This window comes from Mus caroli, chromosome 8, assembly GCF_900094665.2.
Source record: "Mus caroli chromosome 8, CAROLI_EIJ_v1.1, whole genome shotgun sequence".
Taxonomy (NCBI): domain Eukaryota; kingdom Metazoa; phylum Chordata; class Mammalia; order Rodentia; family Muridae; genus Mus; species Mus caroli.
Window position 1 is genome coordinate 40780227 of NC_034577.1, and position 22320 is coordinate 40802546.

Here is a 22320-nt window from a genome sequence, read left to right on the forward strand (position 1 = left end):
ACTAATAACTGTCCATAATAAGTGTCCACACACTAATAAGTGTACACTAAGACACTATCAGTTTGATCACTAAGTCTCAAACATCTGCATTTGCTAGAAGATAAATGAAGGGTGGGACACATGTCTCATTGTACTGTGGTATACATAGCTTTCCCAGGGTATTTGTGTGAACACTTAGGCCTTCCCTACCTGAACAGATAGAATCAGAGAGAGAAATCATCAGGAGAGTATAGACTCTCCAGGCTGTAGGCTACTTACTTTCTTCTTTGGGTATTCTGCATTTGTCAGCATCAGGCACATCAAGGGTGGCGATATTTACAGAATTGATTGGAATGGTATAATTTAGAAACAGACCATATCAAATCATATAAATACTGTCAATAATTGGCCCACAAAAATGGCAGTTTCACATACGTCAACCATCACAGTCAACATAGTACAAGGTGGAGACTGGAGCTGGGGTGCTGAGGCCAGACTGCTAGACTGAAAACCCAGTCTATCTTTGTAATTGTGTTATTGGTTAGATTGTTCATTTTTCCCCACCTCATTCCCTACTGTGGTTTAGATCTGGAATGTTCCTGAAGACTCAAGTGTTAAAAGCTTGTTGTTAATGGGAAGAAGTGGTTCTTTTATACAATGAAGCTTAATGGCAGGTCTTTAGGTCAATGGGGCCCTGGAAGGGCAGGGTGTGGTCTGGGCCCCTTCCTCTCTCTTTTGCTTCCAGGCTGTGATCTTACCACAGACCTAAAGGTAATGGGTCCATCTAACCACAGACTGAACCCTTTCCAACCATGAACCTAAATGAACCTTTTCTTTATTTGCAGGCTTTAATTGTAATGCAAAGTTGATGCCTCTTCACACCTTAAAATTCTCACACCCCCAGTGGTCCCCTCCAACTGACCTTTTCCTTTTTTTTGGAGATAGGGTCTCTGCAGAAGTAGTCAAGTTAAAATGAGGTCATTAGAGTGGGCCATAATCCACTGGGAGTAATGTCCTTCTGAAAAGGGGAAAATGACACAGAGAGAAGCATAGGTGGAAGAGAACGACGACGTGAAGAGACACAGGTCAAAGATGGCTATCTGCAAGTCAAGGAGAGATGCTCAGGACATCGTCTTCACTCACAGCTTTCAGAAGGAAACCAACACCCTTGCAGACACCCTGACTTGGGATTTCTGACCTCCAGAACTGGACACTAGAACTTTTCTGCTATTCTCCCTGTACTGTTGTAGCATCTCTAGCAGGTGGTAGCATTAAGGCAGCTGGCAACTTAATCTCTGGGGCATCTATTCTCATAGAGCTGCTGGGAGTTTACATGAACTTGGTGCATGCACAACCACTGTACCAGAGAGCACACACTCAATACACCCTAGCCATTAGCAGTCTCCCCTTTGGGTCAGGACCCATGGAAACCCAGATTATCTTCTAGTGATGTGCTGTAGCAACTGGAACATCTGGGTGAGCTGAGAAGTCTGTGTGCCCTCAGTCTCAACCAACAATGAAAGTAGGGTCTAATGCATTAGATCTAGTCTGACATTCTCAGAGAAAGGAAGTCTGGGCACAATAGAGCAACCACATCTATTCGTGCTCCATCTTTGGAAGACATCCTTAGCAAAGTAGAAAAAAGCTCACACAAGGCATACTGCTTAACATAGTTTCTTTTTGATTAACTAATTTGTCTTGTGTTACTAAAGGAAGTTGAGCTGCTTTTTTTTTCAGAGAGAGAGAGAGAGAGAGAGAGAGAGAGAGCACTAAGTGTGTAAGAGTACCCATAGAGGACGGAAGAGGACTTCAGATCACCTGGGACTAGAGTACCATGTGGTTGAGAGGAGCCTAACGTGTGCTGAGGACCTAACTTGAGTCTTTTAGAAGGACAACAAGCATTTTCAACTGACGAGACATCTCTCTAGCCCATGACTCATATGGAGAATAGTCATTACTGTTGGTCTTGGAAAACTCACAGATTCATATAGAATCATAAGCACAACATAATACATGCTACTTTCCATTAAGATAAAATTTCTCTAGTTATTCCCAAATAAAGGGACAAGAACTATCTGTGTTTTATACACTTTTGATTTTCAGCCACATCAGTCAATCAACATTTACTTTGAAAACAACAAGAACAAAAGTCCCACAAATATAGTCCCCTTGTGATCCAATCTATTTACACACTTCTACCTTGACTCTTCTGGTTCAACTGAAAGTTGACACTATTTATTTTACGTTACTTTTAAGCCTTAGTATAGTAACTGATATTTCCAGTCATCTTGCTAACCCTTGCTAACCCTGAGTCTACTAGTTCTTCTATTAGACACTTGCAGGGATAACCTGACAGGGGGCTGATAACTTGCATGCTTTATCACTTCCAGACACTACACCTGGAGTTTATCATCAATCAGAATGGGAAAGGGCCAAGAACAAAAATAAGCTCTGTAATCTAATAGATCTAAAGCTGCACCTCTCCTGTTTCCATGCCTTCACATTTCTCAGAACTACATTTTGCTTTGAACCTGCAAATATGAATTAATTCTCAGAACAGAGAACACACATGTGTGTGCTTTATGGAAAACATTTTAGATTAAAAGGTGTTTTTATTTTAATCCAGGACTTGTGTCCATTGTTCTGACTGGCCTCGAAGCCATGGGTCAAGCAATCTTCATCCATTACCTTCAAGAGTACCTGGGACAACAGGCACACGGCGTCATGCCCAGCTTTAGATGGACATGTTTAATGGCCATTATTGTGTTATAATTCTCATTTGTGAAGAACACTGGCTGTGTGAGAATTCAGGAAGATGAATCAGAGAGAACACGAAGTGTTCAGCAGCCAAGGCTAAGCCAGCTTCTACCCCGCATCTAGTCTCACGGTCCTCTATTTGCCTGAAGTGAATCAGCCTTGCCTCCAGAAAGGCTCGATTCTAACAACTTAACAAGGATTAGCCCAATGTAATTGAGCACCTATCCTGGATAAAAGGGTGAATAGTTCTTTAGAAATCTGAAAAATAAGTATTCTCTTAAGATCTTTTAAAAAAAGAAAAAAAAAGTCCTTAGGCGGAGGGCATTGTTCTGTGGTAGAAGACTTGTTTGGCATGCACAAGGCCCTGGTTTCAGTCTCCAGCATGGCCATGTCTCTCAACACACACACACACACATACACACACACACACACACACACACACACCACATACATACCAACACACACAAAATCAAGCATGAGCATGCAATTCTGTATTAGAAACTGGTGCATAGAATTTGTTGAGCTGATTTTCAAAGTTCAGCTCATAGCAGTGGGGGCGCGGGGGGGGGGCAAGGATATGGAGCCTGAAGTGTCCATCTCCTATATCCAGGAAGGACTCCCAGAGGAGGGATGAAGACACCAAATCACACAAAACCTCTGACCCAAAATTTCGAAGTGCAGGGACAAAGATGGAGCAGAGACTGAAGGAATAGCCAACCTTGACTGGCCCAACTTGAGACCCATCCCATGGGCAAGAACCGATCCTTGACACTATTAATAATATTGCTATGCTTATAGACATCTGTAATGCTTAGCATAGCTGCCCTCTGAGAGGCTCCATCCAGCAGCCAGAGGAAACAGATACAGAGATCCATAGCCAAACATTAGATGGAGCTCAGGAGTGTTGTGGAGAGTTGGGGGAAGGATTGAGGAACCTAGAGTGAATAGGGACTCTACAGGAAAACCAGCAGAGTCAACTAAACCTAGACTTTTGGGGGCTCCCAGAGACTGAACCACCAACCAAAGAACATGCAAAGGATGGACTTAGCCGTTTCCCCAACCCCTGCACATCTGTAGCAGATGTGCAGCTTCGTCTTCATGCAGGTACAACAACTGGAGCAGAAGCCTACCCTGACTCTGTTGCCTGCCTTGTAGATTCTGTGCTCTAACTGGGCTGCCTTATCTGGCCTCCATGGGAGAGGATGTTCCTAGTCCTGCAGTGATTTGAGGTGACAGGGAGAGTTGGTACTCAGGGGAGCCTCCTCTTTCTTAGAAGTGAAGGGGGAAGAGAGGATGAGGGGAGGAGCTGTGTGAAGTGGGGACCGACCGGGAGGAGAGCGGGAGTTTGAAGAAAAAAAAATAAGAAAATGTATACTCTCATTTGTTTCAGTGTACCGTTTTACTAGGAAACTTCACTCTTTAGAATACAGGTGTCCAAAGTACCGAAAGATCACATTCTAAACTATCTCTCTTATCTATTCATAAAACATGCATCAAATATAAGAATTCAAATATTTTAGTAATACTTTGTGAGACTTCAACTCCCCCCCTTTTTTTCAAATAGTAAACTACAAAAGAAGTTAACAGTCTTACCTTTAAAACAAAGAAGGTATTAAAAACCCTCCAGACTCCTAGTATTGTCACTGAAAATAGATTTTTCAAGGAGAGTTTAAACAATGTTAAGTTCTCAAGGATGCTTTGTCCTGACATAGCTAACAAAAAGCAACAAATAAAGGAAGGAGAAGAAAGGGAGGAGGGCAGGCATGGCAAGAAGATGTCATTTTCTTATGAAATACTAGTTAAATGTTTACAGCTATTAAGTCATGCATAATGGTGTACATCTGTAGAGGCAGATGATAAAGAACATTCAAGGCCAGCATGGCCTACACAGTGAGACTGTGCTCAAAAAACAAAATATTTAAACAAAACTAGAGGGTAAAAAAAGAGCTATTATTAAGAAAAATTTAAATAATTATTACTGTGTCCTGGACCTGGGTTTTTTGATGTTTATCTATAAAGAACCAATTGGTAAATCTTGTATGATTTGTGAGCCATGTGACCTCTGTTGGCAACGTCTCTGACTCTACCGCTATGTACAAGGAGCCAAGGATAATACGGAGACAACTGTGTTCCAATAAAACTTTATTCACAAGGACAGGTGGTGCAGTTCTTCAAGGCCTGTATGTAGGCTGTACTTGGTAAAATCTACTCGGTGTCCTTGCAAATGTTTAGGTGTGCCCAACAGGCATGAGTGTGTTCCACAGATGGGAAGGTTTGATGGGTGCATCTTTACCACGGAAGCTGGCAAAGCAAGTACTATTTTAAGCACCACCATTCCTTTCTCTAGGATGTACTGTAACTTGGTGGGACAATTTGTACTCAGCAGGGATGAGCATTTGACCATCGCATACCAGCTCTGCATCCTTGCCTGTTTCTTAGTAACAGGAGGCATGGAACAGCTTCTGAGAAAGGCACGTGGCTTCCTGTGAAGCTGTGTTACTAACAACGTGAAGACTTTAAAAGCAACTGGACTGTTTGATGTCTGAAGCAGGAGAATTCCAGAGGGCAGTGTTGGCTGAGAGCACCCCCTCCTCTTCCCTGGGGATCGGTATGTCTGTATATCTCAGTACCAGTGGGAAAAGGTGTCTGGCCACTTTAAAAGATTAACCATAGGTTGAAAGGGTAGCTTGATGTCAGTGTTTGAATAGCCTACATAATATAAAAACACTGACGTTTAAAAGATGGGGAGGGAGCAATGGCACACACCTTTGATCCCAACACTCGGAAGGCAGAAGCAGGAGGATCTCAGAGTTCAAGGCCAATCTGATCTATAGCGTGAGTTCCAGGACAGTCAGAGCTACACAGAGAAATCCTGTCTTGAAAAAACTAAAAACAAAACAAAAAAGAACAATAACTAAACAGGGAATGTAAGTGAGAAAAGTGGGGGGGGGGGGAATTAATGGACAGGAAATGCAAAGTTTCTTTGAGGCAAAAGATCAAGTATGGAAACCAATGATGGAGGATGATGTTATGTTATTAATCTTTATATAGTTGGTTCTTCCACTCTTCCCGAGTTGGGGGTAGGGGGGACTGGAAGGGTGTTTTGCTTTCTACATCTTGTCTTCAGGTCAAAGCAAGATTGTTTTATCAATGCAATATTCTGCTTTATCAATTCAGTATTAGGGGATAAGATATGACCCGAAGGTCTTTTTCTAAAGACATGCAGTATAGGCAGGAACAGGGCCACCTTCTAAGTCCTAGCTGACTCCTGGGACACCCCTCAAACCTAGGACCTGGGTAAATGCTTACTGTTGCATATCTCTGGTTGGCTGTGGTTGCTCACCAGCCAGCCAGTATTACTGTAGCAAAAGCCAATCCAGCAACAGCGTATATGTCCTAAATTCTCTTTGAAAAGCTGAATGGGTGTCAAATATACCATGCATTCATTTTTAATGTGATTCCTGTTTCCATCTAGAAAGAGGGACAGTAGTCATCAACCTGGAAAACTGGCAGCCCCATAAAGTGCACACTGCCCATCTATGTAGACAGGTGCGCACACAGAAAATGGCCGAGAGACTGCACATCACATGGGATTTTGAGATTCTCTTGTAATACTGAATTTAGCATTGCTGGCTGGGGGCAACACTCTTGAGATGGGGCGTGGGTGTTCAGTATATTCCACTCCAAACAACTGTCCCCACTGGGATCATCAAGGACCATTTGAATTGAAGTGGCATTACCGTCGTCGTCGTCGTCGTCGTCGTCGTCGTCGTCGTCGTCATTTTGTAATATTTAAGGGGAAAAAAAAAGCGGGGCTGGAGAGACGGCTCAGTAGTTAACACTGACTGCTCACTGAGACAACCCGGGTTCAATTCCCAGCCCCCATGTGGCAGCACATAACAGTCTGTAACTCCAAGATCTGACACTCTCACACAGACATATATGCAGGCAAAACACCAATGCACATAAAATAAAAAAATAAATTAAATAAAAAGGAAAAGAAGTGATTTTTTTTTCCTTTTAAAACGAAGTCTCAATTCATGAAGTAACATTTTCTAAGGGCGTATTGGTTCCTAGCACAAACACGGAGGACATATTGATTTTATTATTCTCATTTCTGTAGTCAAACTCTTAGGACTAAGCGTCCCACCTGTTTCTGAGGATCCTGGGTTTATACGTTTAAGGAAGGCCCAGCTGCAAATGATGAGTAGACTCTTGGTCATTTTCACCGATTTCTTATGATACTGACTTAATTTTTCCCCTTAAGTATCAAGTTAAAAAGTATTATAACAAATTATAAAAATAAGTTAAAATAAGATAAAAGGTAGTATGCCTACAGTACTATAAAAGATATTATAACTAAAGGACTGACATTATTATTATTATTTTAAGTCGTAGAAGAAAGTTGTCTATTCAGTTTGGGTGAAGATTCCCCCCCCACCCCCCAATGTTCCTTTAAAGCCCTGGAGCCCACATTCACAGCCCATATCACAGCCCACACCCACAGTCTACATCCAACAGCCCATACCCACAGCCTACATCCAACAGCCCACAGCCACAGGCTGCATCCAATATCCCACACCCACAGGCTGCATCCAACAGCCTACACCCACAGCCTACATCCCTAGCCCACACCCACAGCCTGCATCCAACAGCCCACAGCCATAGCCTGCATCCCTAGCCCACACCCACAGCCTGCATCCCTAGCCCACACCCACAGCCTACATCCCTAGCCCACACCCACAGCCCTTTGGAAAGAGCTCCATTCGTTTTCATTACCTGGGAAACATGTGGTCAGGTGTTCCATCAGCGCCTCCTGGGTGACAGGCTTTCTCGCAGAGTTCATTGCAGAGATGGCCAAGCAAAGGATTTCCCCGAGTGGAATAAACTGAGACTGACTGATGGGGGACATACTGATTGGTGACACATCACCTGCGGGAAGACAAATTTGCAAGTGAGCGGGCTCATTAGAACACCCCGCCATTTGTCACACGCAGCCCTTCACATGTGCACGCCCTCCCATGCCTCTCTTCTAGTCCTCGAATTAGGAAGTCAATCAGCTCTGAACACCGAAACGTGCCGGGATCACAGCGGACTCCACTCCTGTGGAAAGACTTCCACGCACAGTGGATGCTCAAATCATCTCGGCAAGCAAAACTCCCCTTTAAAAACACGAGCTCTCCTAACCATGAGAGTGCTAACATCTTGTAACAAACGAGGCTCTGAAAAATAATTTTTGATTTTATTACTATGGGGATGATTTATGAAACAACTGTTCATATTCCAAGAAATGCATTTGTGGGGAGAAACGGTGACCCATTCATTCAAATGTTGAGGGTCTTCCTGTGCCCGGGCATCTGGCAGAGGAATTGGGAGCTCACAAAGATAGAGGAGCAGCCCTTCCACAACTGTCTTTGCCTTGGAAGACTTCTATTTGAGTGGAGGAGGCAGCCATGGAGATCAAGGTCACGGTGTTGTTGACACACACACAGCAGCCAACTGAACAGCCAGCCCAGAAGAGAAGACAGGTCAGCATCATATACAACTGACAGCGGGACTCGGTTGTAGGAGACTCTGGGAGTTTTCTAAGGCCTTGAGATCTGTGTCTGATGTCAAGGGGCATGAGGGCGGTTGTTGCCTGGGAGGTGGGGATGCGTTCAGGGCTGTAGAGAAGGAGCCCAGCTCTATAGGAACCACCATGGGACCACAGTTGAGCGCTCAGGGCTTTCATCCTTTGAGGAACAATGGCCAGTGGAAGAAACTTAAAGAATAACGAAGCAGATGTGAATTTAAGAAGACTGACTGTGGCTGCCCGGCAGATGATCTCCTGGAAGGAGACAGAGCAGTTTACAGTGGAATAGACACCATGACCTTTTTACCCATTTGCCTGCTAGGAGGGATGACGGAGACAGGGGAAGCTAAGAACTAGCACTGAAGGGTGAGAGATGCCGATTCCTTAAGTATCAGCCAGTAATGTAAACTTGGCTCTCCGACTCAAAAATCTTTACAGTTTGCAGATGGTCCAGCTGTGGGTCCCAAGGATTCCTAGAATTTCCTAGACATTTCTGGGGTGGGGATTGTTTGGTTTTGGATCCTGGGACAAGACACTGAGGTGCATATTTTACATAACAAAGCAGACCTGGCCTCCAGGTTTTCCCAGCATCCCTCAGTCCCTATCTGGCATACCCAGTCCCCAACCTTGAACTTTCCTGCCCAGGGACTAGGCTGCCCTTCCAACACAGGCTCTCTCCTCTCCTTTCCTCCTCTCCTCCCCCTCTCCTCTCTGGCTTTCCTCTCCAGCTCCCCCTCCCTCGGCCCCTCCCCTCCCCTTCCTTCCCCTCCCCTCCTCTCCCCTCCGCTCCCCTCTCCTCTCCTCCTGAGTTCAATTCCCAGCAACCACATGGTGGCGTGGCTCACAACCACCTGTAATGAGTGAGATCTGATGCCCTCTTCTGGTGTGTCTGAAGACAACTACAGTGTACTTACATGTAACAATAAGTCAATCTGAGCCGGAGTGAGCCAGGACAGAGAGAGCAGAGGTCCTGAGTTCAATTCCCAGCAACCACAGATGGCTCATAACCATCTGTACAGCTACAGAGTGCTCATATACATAAAATAAATAAATAAATCTTTAAAAGAAGATTTATTTTAGTTTATGTATGTATTTGCGTATATGTGCATGTGTATATGCATGTGTGTGCATTGCCTATGCAGGCTCCTGGAACTGGAGTTACAGGCCATTGTAAGCCACCCAATGTGGGTGCTGGGAACTGAATTCAGATACTCTGGAAGACATTTCTTGGTCTTAACTGCTGAGCTATCTCTGCAGCCCCTCCCTCTCCTCCTCCCTTTTTAAAAAGATTTATTTATTTTATGTGCGTGCACTGTAGCTGTCTTCTGTTACACCAGAAGAGGGCAGCAGATCTTATTACAGATGGTTGCTGGGAATTGAACTCAGGACCTCTGGAAGAGCAGTCAGTGCTCTTAACCGCTGAGCCATCTCTCCAGCCCCCTTCCCTTTCTTTTTATTGTTGCTTTTTGAGCATGCTTTCTCAAGTAATAAGCTAACACGGCTGGCTCAAGCCAAGGCTCAGATCAGCCTGAAACACTGAGTGATAGCCTCTCCAGAAGCTATCTGGGTGCTCTAAGGTAGACCATCCGCCCTGCTGTCAGCATTTACGGCTGAGATGAGTTACATCTTCTAGGCTGTAGAAGAATACAGAGGGCTCCAAGGGAAAAACTTGCCCCCAACTTTGAAATGATGTAATGAATGAAATCAGGCACCGGAACTGGAGATCCCTGAGTGCTGGGCTAAATCCAGCAACTGTATTGGTCGGGGCAGCAGAAACAGTGCCCGACACTTGGGGCTTGTGTCCCTCCCCCAGCCCAATTCCAGTTCAGTCTCCCCTCCCCAGTGCATCACTAGGGGGCTCCATCAGCTCTGCTATGGCTTCAGATGGGTATGGGAGGAGCAGGTCAGAGTACTTACAGACAGAATCTAAATTCAGCATGGGGGGGGGGGGAGGCAAGGAGACGTTTTAAAGAATCAGCAGAAATTAGGGAAGGAGCTAACATAGAACCCACACACTCTGGAACTTCCTAAAGCAGAGCCCTCTGAAGAGCTTTTATAATGTCTGGTGGAGGAGGAGCGGTTAGAAATGAATGCAAGGGATTTCTGGTTTCTACTAGGAAAGTCAGTTTTGTGCACTGGGTGGGCGGGGATGTTCAAACCACAGGGCAGACTCAAAAACAAACAAACAAACAAACAAACCAAAACCAAACCAAAAGACCGGCTGAATTGTGTGGGGAGGACTATCTGAGTGGACAGGCATACAGCAGTGTATTTAAGCTCTTTTTTTTTTTTTTTAAAGGATACACAGTTTCCAAACATGATCTTATTCAAAAGCACAGGTGAGCTTGGGCTGATACTGCAAAGCCAGGGAGGGGGATGGGCACAGCCAGTGCCCTTCAGGCTCTCTGTAACCTGACTTTGACTTGAGAGGTGCGGAAGCTTGAGTTTTCTCTAAGTTACTACTCTAGCCACAGGGACCGCAAAGTCTTCCGGAATGAGTCTAAAGGTCGGTGGTAAGGAGGATGGGGTCTGCCACCAAAGGGGAAACCCAAAGCAGATTCGACCATCTTTGGATCCTTCAAAAAGTAAAAACTGCTCAGAAGACCAAGCCGCAAAGACACCACTCTGTGCTTTTTGCATAGCTTACAAAAGGCTTCCCTACACAGATGCCAATTAGCAAAATCAACTAGTTTCTGCTTGCCCTTCCGCATTACAGTTCATTTCTGTACATCCTTAGCAGCTTCTTCTCATTCACTGAGCACCACCCCCCCCACCCCACACACACACACACACACACACACACACACACACACACACACACAGCGAGAGGCAGAAACTGAGCACTCCTCAAGTATAATTGCAAAAATAAATAAATAAATAAATAACCCTCACATTTCACATAACAATGAATATGTACAGTAACTTTTTTTTCCTGGGATACAGAGAAAATGAAATGGGATGCTCTAAATATCAGTCTCCTGGCCATCTCATTGTTATCCTGCTTTAAGAACATTACTTCCCTCCCACACCCATTCCTAGGTCAATCCACTCTTTGTGTACCAGCGCTCCCTTGCACACGGTCTGTACCAGCACCCCCTTGCACACTGTCTGTACCAGCGCTCCCTTGCACTCCAGCTGCAGAGCCATGCCACGTCTCCCACATGCCCACTCCTACTGAAAACTCCCATCATCTCTCACCTGGTCTGCTATAATAGCTTCATGGCGTTCAGCCTTTCTTGCTTGGTTTTTAATAGCCCCTTTCTACAAAGCAGCCAAAGTTCTCTCCTGAGAAATCATAAATCATACCATTTCCCTGCATTGAACCCCACAGCACTGCCTTTGACACTTGGAGAGAAATCTGACTCCTTATAAGTTCTACAGGATCTGCAGAGTTCCATCTGCCCACCTCTGTGGGATCAACCCTCCCCCACCCCCACCCCCACTCACCAGCTCCCTTCTCATGACAGGCTCACGACCTTGTGCTTGCATCCTGCCAGGTTCTTCCTGAACTCAGATAAAGTTCTTTGTGTGTGTGTGTGTCTGTGTGTCTGTGTATGCATCTATGTTTCTGTCTGCATAGGTCTGTGTGTATCTCTGTCTCTGTTCTGTGTGATTGTATGTGTGTCTGTCTTTGTGTATATGTGTGTGTCTGTGTGTCTGTGTGTGCATGTCTGTCTGTCTGTATGTTTTTCTGTATGTATGTCCCTCTGTGTGTCTGTATGTGTGTCTGTGTACATATATCTATGTGTGTGTGTGTGTGTGTGTGTGTGTCTGCATTCATCCACCACACAGGTTGTTCTGGGATAGACTTTTTCAGGACTTGCCTCTTGTCATCATGTACATCACAAGTCGAAGACTATAGCTTTGGGAGCACCACTCAGACCACCCAAGGCAGTGCTGTCTTTGCTCTCTGAACATGTGTGTGCTCGTGTTTATCGATTACTATCTGTCTCATCCACTAAATATAAGCTCCACAAAGAAAGAAACACCCTGTTCCTAGTACAGTATACTGCTTACTCTAGATAGCCACTACATGTTTAGTAAACAAATACTTTTGGGGGGGCGGGTGGTCGAGACAGGGTTTCTCTGTGTAGCCCTGGCTGTCCTGGAACTCACTTTGTAGGCCAGGCTGGCCTCGAACTCAGAAATCTGAGTGCCTCTGCCTCCCAAGTGCTGGGATTAAAAGCATGGTCCACCACCGCCTGGCTAACAAATTCTTTTTAAATAATATAAAAAGTAAAGAGTATTTTTTAAAAAAACAATTTTAATTCAAATTTTAGTAATTACAGAACAGAGACCAAATATACTAAACCATATTATTAGACTCTTCCTAATTAATTTCATGACAGATGGCCCCTAAACACAGTATTTATCATAGAAAAATGTCATATATTAGGTGAAGTTTAGGATATGCATTTAAAGAGATCATTGGATCTCAACACAACAAAGCACCTTCAAAGTTATCAAGATTTCCTGGGGACCTTATATCAACATGAATGACGAGCCAACTAGTCATTCCTAAAATATGCCACTAGAAAATTCCTCCAAGTGCTGGAGAGATAGCTTAGTAGTTAAGAGTGCTTGCGACTCTTGCAGATGATCCAGGAATAATTCCAAACACACATATGATGGCTTGCAGCCATCTTTAACTCAAGTTCCAAGGGCTCTGACACCCTCTTCTGTTCTCTACAAGCACCAGACACATGTCTATAGTGTACACAGATATGTGCAGACAAAGAACACATACACATAAAATGAAAATAAATCATATTTTAAAGGAAAATTCTTTCACTTATTTTTTTCAAAGAAGACAAGAAACCAAATACTTTTAAAATATACAACTCAAAGACACCAGCATTTTACATAAACTATGAATTGTAGCTTACTTGTCTTTATTTTTATTTTTACTTTATTTATGGATGCTTATGTATACATGTATGGTACATGTATGTTACCCTCAGAGACCAGAACAGAGTGTTAGTCTATGAAGCTGTTACTGGCAGTTGTGAGTCACCTGACGTGGATGCTAGATATGGAACTTGGATGCCCTGGAAAAGCAGTAAATTCTTTTATTTAACCAGTGGGCCATCTTTCCAGAGCCCTACTTGCCTATAATTCATAGGACAGATTTTTCTACTGTCAGAATGTGTTTGAACGTAGTTAGTGAAAGTCAACCAGGAGCTCATAAGTACTTTGTGGGTTCAAGAATTCTTTCTGAGCAGCTACCATTTCACCCTACCATTCCAGAAAAATAAAACAAAACAATATGAGTAACTAGGCTTTATTGTAGCTTTCTTTTCTTTTTTATTTTTAAAATTCTACTTAAATATTTAAACAGTTGGGGTACAGATGCCCTAACTAGGATAATTCAGATAATATCAAACTCAGAGTAAGCACTGAATGTATTTCTCCTAAGTGAACTGAAAATGTGCAAAGACCAGAAAATGTTTCACTCCTAAGGGGAAGAAGAACATTTAACGTTTAAAGTGGGTCAGTCAAATTGTGGACTAATAAATAGTGTTTTCTAATAAATTACTCTGTGAGTTGATTAGCATGAGGAATATAAGCTAGTGGGATGAATGAGGAGAGCCAAAGATGGTCCCACTACCATTAGAGGGAAGAAAAAAACTACAGAGCATGAGGGGCCATGCTGACCAAGCATGGGGAGCTGGTAGCTCTGGGGCTCAACTGAAACAGGCTGGGGTGGATGAAGAGAAAAGCTGAAACCTGATCCTGGTAGACCAGAAGGCTTAGAACTTCTTCTTCTGAATCAAGGCAATTCCTGTGTTTCATATTGTGACATGCATGTGAGAGAAAACCAGTCACAGGTAGCTGCAGAATAAAGTAGTACTGACTCTTGCCACCCCCACATCAACATAACAGATCTGACACAACAAGACACCCTAGATGCACGCCGCCTGTATCTTCCAGTCTACCCATCCGTGTTCCTCACTTCCCTCTTGGAGAATGTCACTAACTAGCTTTTACTCGCTGTTTTATCTTCCTATTTCTGGCCAGTTACTTTAGTTGGAATTACTTCCTCTCACACCCTCACCTCTCCCTGCAAATAACCATCTATTCAAGAACTACGTAGTGCCTATCAAATACCTTTAGAAACTCAAGCTCCAAAAGGGTTCCTATCAGGGTTCTCTTTCAGGAGGAGAGGGTACACATTTAAAAATAATACGTAACACACTACAATAAAACCCTATCTTTTATGGATGACATTTTCTTCTTTCCAGTCATTAAGTTCAGGCTTGCCTCATTCATATGAGAAAAACTACACAACTCTTGTGATATTTATGACAACTTATATTCACACACATGCGCGCGTGTGCGCACACGCGCACACACACACACACACACACACACACACACGAGCGTGCACACACACTATCAATTATTATGTTACCCCATGTTCTATTTTTCAGTGTAAATGTTCATTTAATTTCTACTGTGGGTTGAACAGCTTCTTCTATCCTTCATGTAATTCATATCCCAGATTCTAAATTCACATACCTCATTCCAATTCTAAACCATTAGTTGGGAAACTGACCTGTATAGAATTGGGACACTCCTATTTTCTGATGGCATCAGGAGATACCCAGCTAAGAACTCACTTGCCTTTTTCTTTTTAAATACCATGCGGTAGTCTTCATGTTTATGGGATATATGTTGGGAGGGCATCTATGTCACAGTGTATGTATATATGGAGATGGCAGGACAAAGTTCAGGAGCCAGCTTTCCCCTCTCACCACCTATTTCCTAGGATTGAACTCAGACCGTCAGTGCTGGTGGCAAGGGCTTTTACCAACTGAGCCATTTTACTGGCCCAGGATCCAGTCTCATAGTTAATTATCTAGGAGCCTGTTTCCTTGTCTATAAAACAAGGGACAGGTGGAATTATAACAGTGATTTCTTCATGCTCCAAAAGTCTACCATTCTCTATTAATTCAGCAGGATTTGGGCTAAATAAATAAATAAATAAAATCACAATACAATTCTCATGTCCAGCTGTATTTCCAGGTGTTGTAAAAATTACTTCTGTGCTTATCTGACCTGGAAGAGGCTTTCATTTTGAAAGAAATGGCTAGATGTACCAGCTACCCTATTTTCCTCTTGCATAATAAAGCCTTCAGAGTTCTAACTCGGGTCTCACTGAAGTTTGCTCCCCAGGACTCATGTGCTTCACCTATCCCTTCTCCAGTCTGCCAAAATTCATACTGGACTTAAAATTATGGCTACCAGTAAAATTACCACTTGCAACAGAGATGGCAAGCCCCTCATCAAACATGTGAAACGTGCTTGTGAGATGCTCAGAGCCCACAGGGATGAGACAGCTCGACTCCCTTCAGCAAAATGTGCTTCCTGGGCCAAGTTTTATCTCAGATGCCCTCCCGGGGGTGGGAGGCAGTCATCCACTCTCTGAGGTTACAGTTAAGTGGACAACTTCTCTGATTCTGCAGCATCAGACAAAGCTTGTGTTTTACAGTTTAATTCAATTGATTAACCTCGAGTTTATGTATAGATGCTGCTTGGTTCTTTTCACAGGTCTACTACAATATCGTCCCAAATGTCCTTCTGGAGAAGCAGACATGGCCCTCTCGTATGCACACTCTCAGAGAACCCAAGCAGCCTTCGGAGGGGACGGACAGAGCATATGGCTTCCATTAGCTCACAGGCTGCTGAGAAAGTTGCTTTGAAACCAGATTACTATACTTGACTTTTCAACTGTTTGTACTGAAATCTGGAAGAAAACGGGCACTGAAACGGCACTTTTACTAGTTTAGCTTAAGTTTGTTTTTAAAACGCCACCGACTTCAAAACTGTGAGGCTGGGCCCTTTTTGCAATGGGCAACGAAGGAACCTTGACACTTAACAACAGGGAAAGGTTTAGAGTATTTAGAACGTCTATGACAGCCTCTCTAGGGGTTTCTAATGCTTAATTTCAACCCTAATAGTTCGGTGACACAAAATCCAATTCTACGGTTATTATTTGAGGAAACTATTTGAACTCAAAAGGTAACTCGAGGAGGAGGCTCCTATTGCGAATGCTGGAATTGATCTTACCATTGGCTATGACTTCCTCAGACACTTGTAATGAAAGTAGGGCTAAGCGGAATCGTGGTGACTCAAGAGCACACACACCAAAGCCAGTTGATGTCCTCATGCTATTAAGAATGATGTCGGCTCATGTCTGTATGATGTAGAAAGGTGTAGCTGACGGAGAAGATTAACTGAGGAGAAACCATCGCCTTTCTAGTTTCTGGGCTTTCATTTGCTACCTCAGTTCTACTCTTGCTACCGAGTCTTGGTTCTTGTTGGAAAACTGTTACAGAATACAGAGAGGTTTAAAAATGAACAAGCAAAGTAACAAGTGGACAGCAGTGGGCAAAGGCCCCCCTCTATATAATGAGACGAAACGGTTGGCACCCATCCTAATCCTAACACTTTAGACAACATGGCCATTTGCTATATAGATTTATAGCTGAAGAACTAGAGTGGAACCAGGAGCTATCCGAAGCACTGCACGCTTCAGTACACCACATCTTTGCTAAAACTCCATGTTGGAAGCCAACCACAACCACTGAGTGTGTGGGAGAAACCAGGGAGTAGAAAGCAGCAGCCTGTCGCTTACATACCAGGGGCTTGTGTCTCTCATGAATGAAAGGACCTGCACTCGAGGACAAGATCTGACTTGGCTCTGCTCTCTACCAAGATGTTGGTGATAAGAGCCACTCTCTGTTCTCTACTCCCTGACCCAGGATTAAATTAAAGCCATTTACCACCTGAGATTAAAAAAAAATCATGATAAAATACTAATCTTGGCCAACAATATAGTCTCTTGGATATCATACAGCTCTATAAGGCCCAGAGGTAACAAGTGTCCCCCAGAAGAATAGAGTCTTCCTAAGAGTGAGTACCTTAAGACCTAAGTTCCCAGTGGAAACTACCATCTACATCCCATCCATTTCCACCATCCAGCCAAACCCTGCCTGTTCATAAAGATACATCAGATGTTCCAATCTCTACTGGTGAAAATTTTTCAATGATAATTTAATAAAGTGGCCTGACATTTGCAGGGCTGTTCCCGGAGTTAAAATCCCCAGGGCTGTGTCTCAGCCTCTGTCATCTGGCTTCATCAGCTGAAGTACCAGGACTATGCTGTGACTGATTTCTGTGAAATACAAGCATACCTCAACAACCAAGCCTAATTAAATTCAGGTCAAATGTGGTCAGATTAGCAGAATCCAGACTGTAACGGCCTTTACTGAACAAGGCCGCAGGAAACTTAAACTGTCACCCTACCACCCCTTCCAATAGCCAGGGAGGTTGTTCTGAAGGAGCTCTGTGAGAATGGCAAAGGACAGGAGAAAGTTTTACGGCCATGAACAGACTCACAGAAAAGACTCCGACTCACTGTTACTAAGTCGCCCTCCTCCCCTTAATGTGACATGTCAGGACAGAGACAAAACCCAGCAACTTTGTTATTACACCATGAGGTTGAGACCCCAACTCCGCACTTCATTAGTGACATCACTGGGGAAAGACGGTTTATATTTTGTGTCTTAATTTCTTCTCTTTTTTTTTTCATAGTGTCTACAGTAGTAATTCCCAATCTTCCTAACGCTGCAATCCTCATACTAAGGGGACCCCCCACTCGTGAGATCATATTGTTACTCCTTCCTAGCTGTAATTTCTTCTGTTATGAATTGTAAATATCTGATATGCAGGATATCTGATATGTGACCCCCAAAGGTTGACCTACAGGTTGAGAACCACTGGTCAATAGTGATGCTGACCTTACAGTGATTGTGGGAATTAGGTGAGACTATGAATGTTCAACCTACTGCCTTTGGGACCTAATATTTAATAAATAGTAGCTAGCATTTAAAATATATAGTCTCTAAGCCTGTCTAAATCTAATCCACTTCTTCTTCACCAGTACTTAAATTTATTCCAACAGAAAATTAATTTAATTATAAAAATAATTTATTTTAAAAACTGAATTTAGTAATAAAAAGAAGCCATTTTTAAAAATCTTAACCCATACTAAGGAGGGAGGTTGTCCTCCTTATACTATTGACATAAGCATCTTCCTGATACTCAGTCAAGGGCACCTCCCCTGAGGGAATGGGATATTTCCATTGAGATACAGGGAGACCTAACAATTTTGGGATGAGAGACAATGGCTTTAGAGCAAACAGAAGTCACGGATTTCACTGGGACACTAGAAGATGGGAAAGGTTTATGTACAAACAGTTATAAGGAGAGAAAAGAAAGCTGGCCTGTTTCAGAACTGTGACTGGGCCAACACGCACACACACTGCCTAAGAAACACGTCTTAGTACTAAAGATAGGTGATGTCAGGAGTTAGGGTGATGGGCCCTGGGGTTCTCAGGCCCACAGTGAGCATCTCTTCTCAGAAAAAAATGCTCTGCGGGAGCAACACTAACATTGGGAGTTTTGTTCTCTCTTTACTTAAGGACAGCTTAAATATCCCCAAATAGCCCAATAAAACCCAAGTGGGCTGCTATGAATGCCACATTTAAAAGCCAAGCACTCACATGTAATCCTAATGGTGAGCTAGCCCTGTGCCTGCATGGCTTCCACAGCTATAATGGCAACTCCGTGTGAAAAAGAATCAGAATTTCCTGAGCCTCACATAACTCCTGAGGTTTACCGTGGTACTCACATACCTTGTGAAGATGCATTTTAAAATGTAATCTTTAGAATGCACCGAGTTGTGCACAGTTTTTGAGTACGTAGGAGGTATAAATTTATAACAGGTAATGATCAAACGAAGGCACCGATAACCGTCACTTCTCTATTGTGTCACGTGGGTTCTTCTCTTCCAGTTATTTCAGACCTATCATAAAATGTTACAGACCATGTCTCCCAGTCTGTGCTATAAACACCAGGAATGATTCTCTCTAACAACTGTATTTTGGAATTTATTGTATGACCTCTCTCATAACCCCTCTCCCTCTCTCCTTCCCAGTTTCTGGTGATTTCGAGTCTATTCTCTTCCTAAGAGATTGACTCTTTCAGCTTCTATCAATTTATTATAACATATTTCATTTGCCCTTATGTGAGTGGCTTATTTCATGTAACAGGATGTCTTCTGGTTCTATCTATCAAAATTAAGTAGTGTTATTATTTTGCATACGTGATAAATGAATGCTTTCAATAACTTCCCTCCAACTCTCTACTGAGTACTCTGCATGTGAACAAATTAAGAGGGAATGGGAAATACAGAAAAATCATACATCTAGTTTTCAATGAGTACAGTTTAGTTTAAACTAAAAAACTAAAGCAGGGGAAACCTACCTGACCCTTTCTGAACTGGCTCCATTCCCCAGGCAGCTTTGAGGCTAAAGCCTAGTGCATGCTAGGGGAATGCATCCAAGCACAAGAAGGAGCCAGTAACAGAAATGGATGTCCTAGAATCTGTAATAAGAAGAAAATTCAAAAAATTAATAATAAAATATTCCAGTTCATGTTCAAAGCATCCTTTGAAGGACTATGGTAAAAATAAAAACAATAAACAGAAACACAGAACACATGGCTAGCAGATTCCCCAACAGGAGCCCAGCCAAGGCGGTAGGCATTCATACTTGGGAGTCAGCAGTAGAAGGATTGGAAGTTAAAGTGCGGCCTCGGTTACATAGCAAGTTCAAGGCCAGCCTAGGATATATAGGATGCTCGCAGTTTCAAAAACAAAGTCAAAACAAAACCAAAACCCCTCTAAATAAAACTCCAGTTGCTGAGGAAATGCTAACGATTGACAAATGTGGTCTCCTGAACTTAAGAAGCCTCACCCTGGCAAAGGGAAGTTAATGGAAGAAGCACCAGGAATAGAAGACAAGGCTTTGCTAGTGATACCTGTGCCACGGGGAGGGGTGGGGGAGGCTATCTTCAATCTGTAAATCCCCCAAAAAACTGAAACAAGAAATTAAACAAACTAATCAATAAATGGAATGGTGAAACAGACAGTTCTCAAAAGAAAAAACACCAACAGCCAGTAAATGGGTCCCTCCAGTCATCAGAGAAATACAAATTAAAAGTACATTGGGATTCCATTTTATCCCAATTCAAAATGGCCATCATTAAATTTTAAAAACGCTGGCAAGGCCGTGGACAAAAAGTAACTCTTCTATTCTACTGCTGAGAATGTAAACTAGTCTGACGTCTATAGATAAAATAAAAACAGAGTTCCTCCAAAGACAAAGAAACTAAAGCTACTGCATAATGCAAATGCAGCACCCCCTGTGTATTTATCCACAGGACTCAAGTCCTCCCACAGAGACACTTGCACGGTGCCCTGTACCACAGCACTGTTCACTGTAGCTAAGGTGTGGAGCTAAGCTAGGTGTGCAACAACAGAGGAATGGAAACAGAACACCACACACACACACACACACACACAAACACATGGAGGACTAAGACATAAAGAATGAAGTTACATCGTTTGCAGGAAAATGGATAACCTTGGAGACAAATCTACAGACAATTAAACCAACCTCAGAGAAACAACATATTTTTTTCTCTTATGTGGTGGTGAGATTTCATAAAGACATGTGAAATCATATATGTACAAATGACATGACACTAGAAGAAAAACTGTACAAGGAATAATGGTAGGGAGAAGGGTGACACAGAGGGAGGGAAGTATGCACAAGGAATGTGTAGACACAGCACACTTTTGTGTGGAAGTGTCCTTGTGTCATACAGGGCCTGTACAATGACTATATACACTGGAAACCAGAAAGAAGGAGGTCAGGTAGATGAGCACACTTCCGGTTGTAATTTCCACTGCTGGGAGAGTTTACATGGAAGAGAGACTTTTAAATGGGGTCTCCAAGGATGCACAGCAGCATCCTTGTGTGGGGTTGTGGTTGTGGTTGCGGTGGAATCGTGGCCACAGCAGACTAGGCGTGTGCTTTTCCTGACCAAGCATCCTTTGAAACGGACTTGGTACCCTCAAATGTAAAGCTGCAATGTCCTGTGGACAAAAACATCCTTAGCAATGACCCAAAGGGGCGACATACTTTCTGTCCCACAGAGGAAGAGGTGACTGTGGGTGTGACTGAAACCACAAAGAGACAAAAGTTGCCTGAGGGCCCTGCCAAGGTGGATTCGGAATTATCTTGAAATGTTCCAATTATGCAAATTGTGCAAAGGCCCCAATACTCTGAGAGATACTATTACTAAACAACAATACCGACAGTACATTGGGGGAAGATGGTAAAATCATGTTTTCAGATAGGCCATTGTCATGTTGAATGCAACCTTGGCAAGAATGTTGACCATTTTATCATTTAAAAAAAGATTTTATGTTATGGATGTCATGTTATGGATTTTTTTAAAGAAAAAGAGCTCTGTCATAATCAAAAATCCCAAACTAGACCCTAGTGAAACACACCTTTTCTTAGTTCACAGAAACTAAGTGCCTCAGTGTGCTATTCTTCTTAGAGAGTCTCTTACTCTGAGTGTGTAAATCAGGCACCTTCAGCCGTGAGTGTGACACTCATAAGTTCCCAGGTCAAATTACACACATTTCATGGACTGTGTATTAATTGAAGAGAAAAAAAAAACCCAAGGAATATTTTTTGTTCTCTTGGAGAGGTGAAAGAGACATGCAGACGATGGAAATGATACACTCTGATTATGTCCTAACCTTGATGGCTCGCCCCGATGAAGCAATGGTTGATGTGGTCACGTGCAATGCGCAGCCTCTACCGGAGAGTTTAGACTGCCCTCAATACAGGCTGGGAGCATGCTAACCACAAGACCACTCGCCAGGGGTCTGTTCGCCCTGGTCACAGGTAGCATTGATATTTTTAACATATATATTTTTTTCATATAACAATTTTTTTAAATAAAAGCAGGGGAAACCTACCTGACCCTTTCTGGACTGGCTCCATTCCCCAGGCAGCTTTGAGGCTAAAGCCTAGTGCATGCTAGGGGAATGCATCCAAGCACAAGAAGGAGCCAGTAACAGAAATGGA

At 43.1% G+C, this 22320-nt stretch overlaps 1 protein-coding gene across 7 annotated transcripts in view; it reads right to left on the bottom strand.

The window, feature by feature from the left end:
- Window positions 1-22320, bottom strand: part of Stox2 (storkhead box 2) — a 229789-nt gene that overhangs the window by 13080 nt on the left and 194389 nt on the right. For all 7 annotated transcript variants that reach the window (XM_029480538.1, XM_021169886.2, XM_029480540.1 and 4 more), the window contains one exon: window positions 7516-7668. In XM_029480538.1, coding sequence (XP_029336398.1) covers window positions 7516-7668 — 153 coding nt within the window. The remainder of the gene's footprint in view (window positions 1-7515; window positions 7669-22320) is intronic.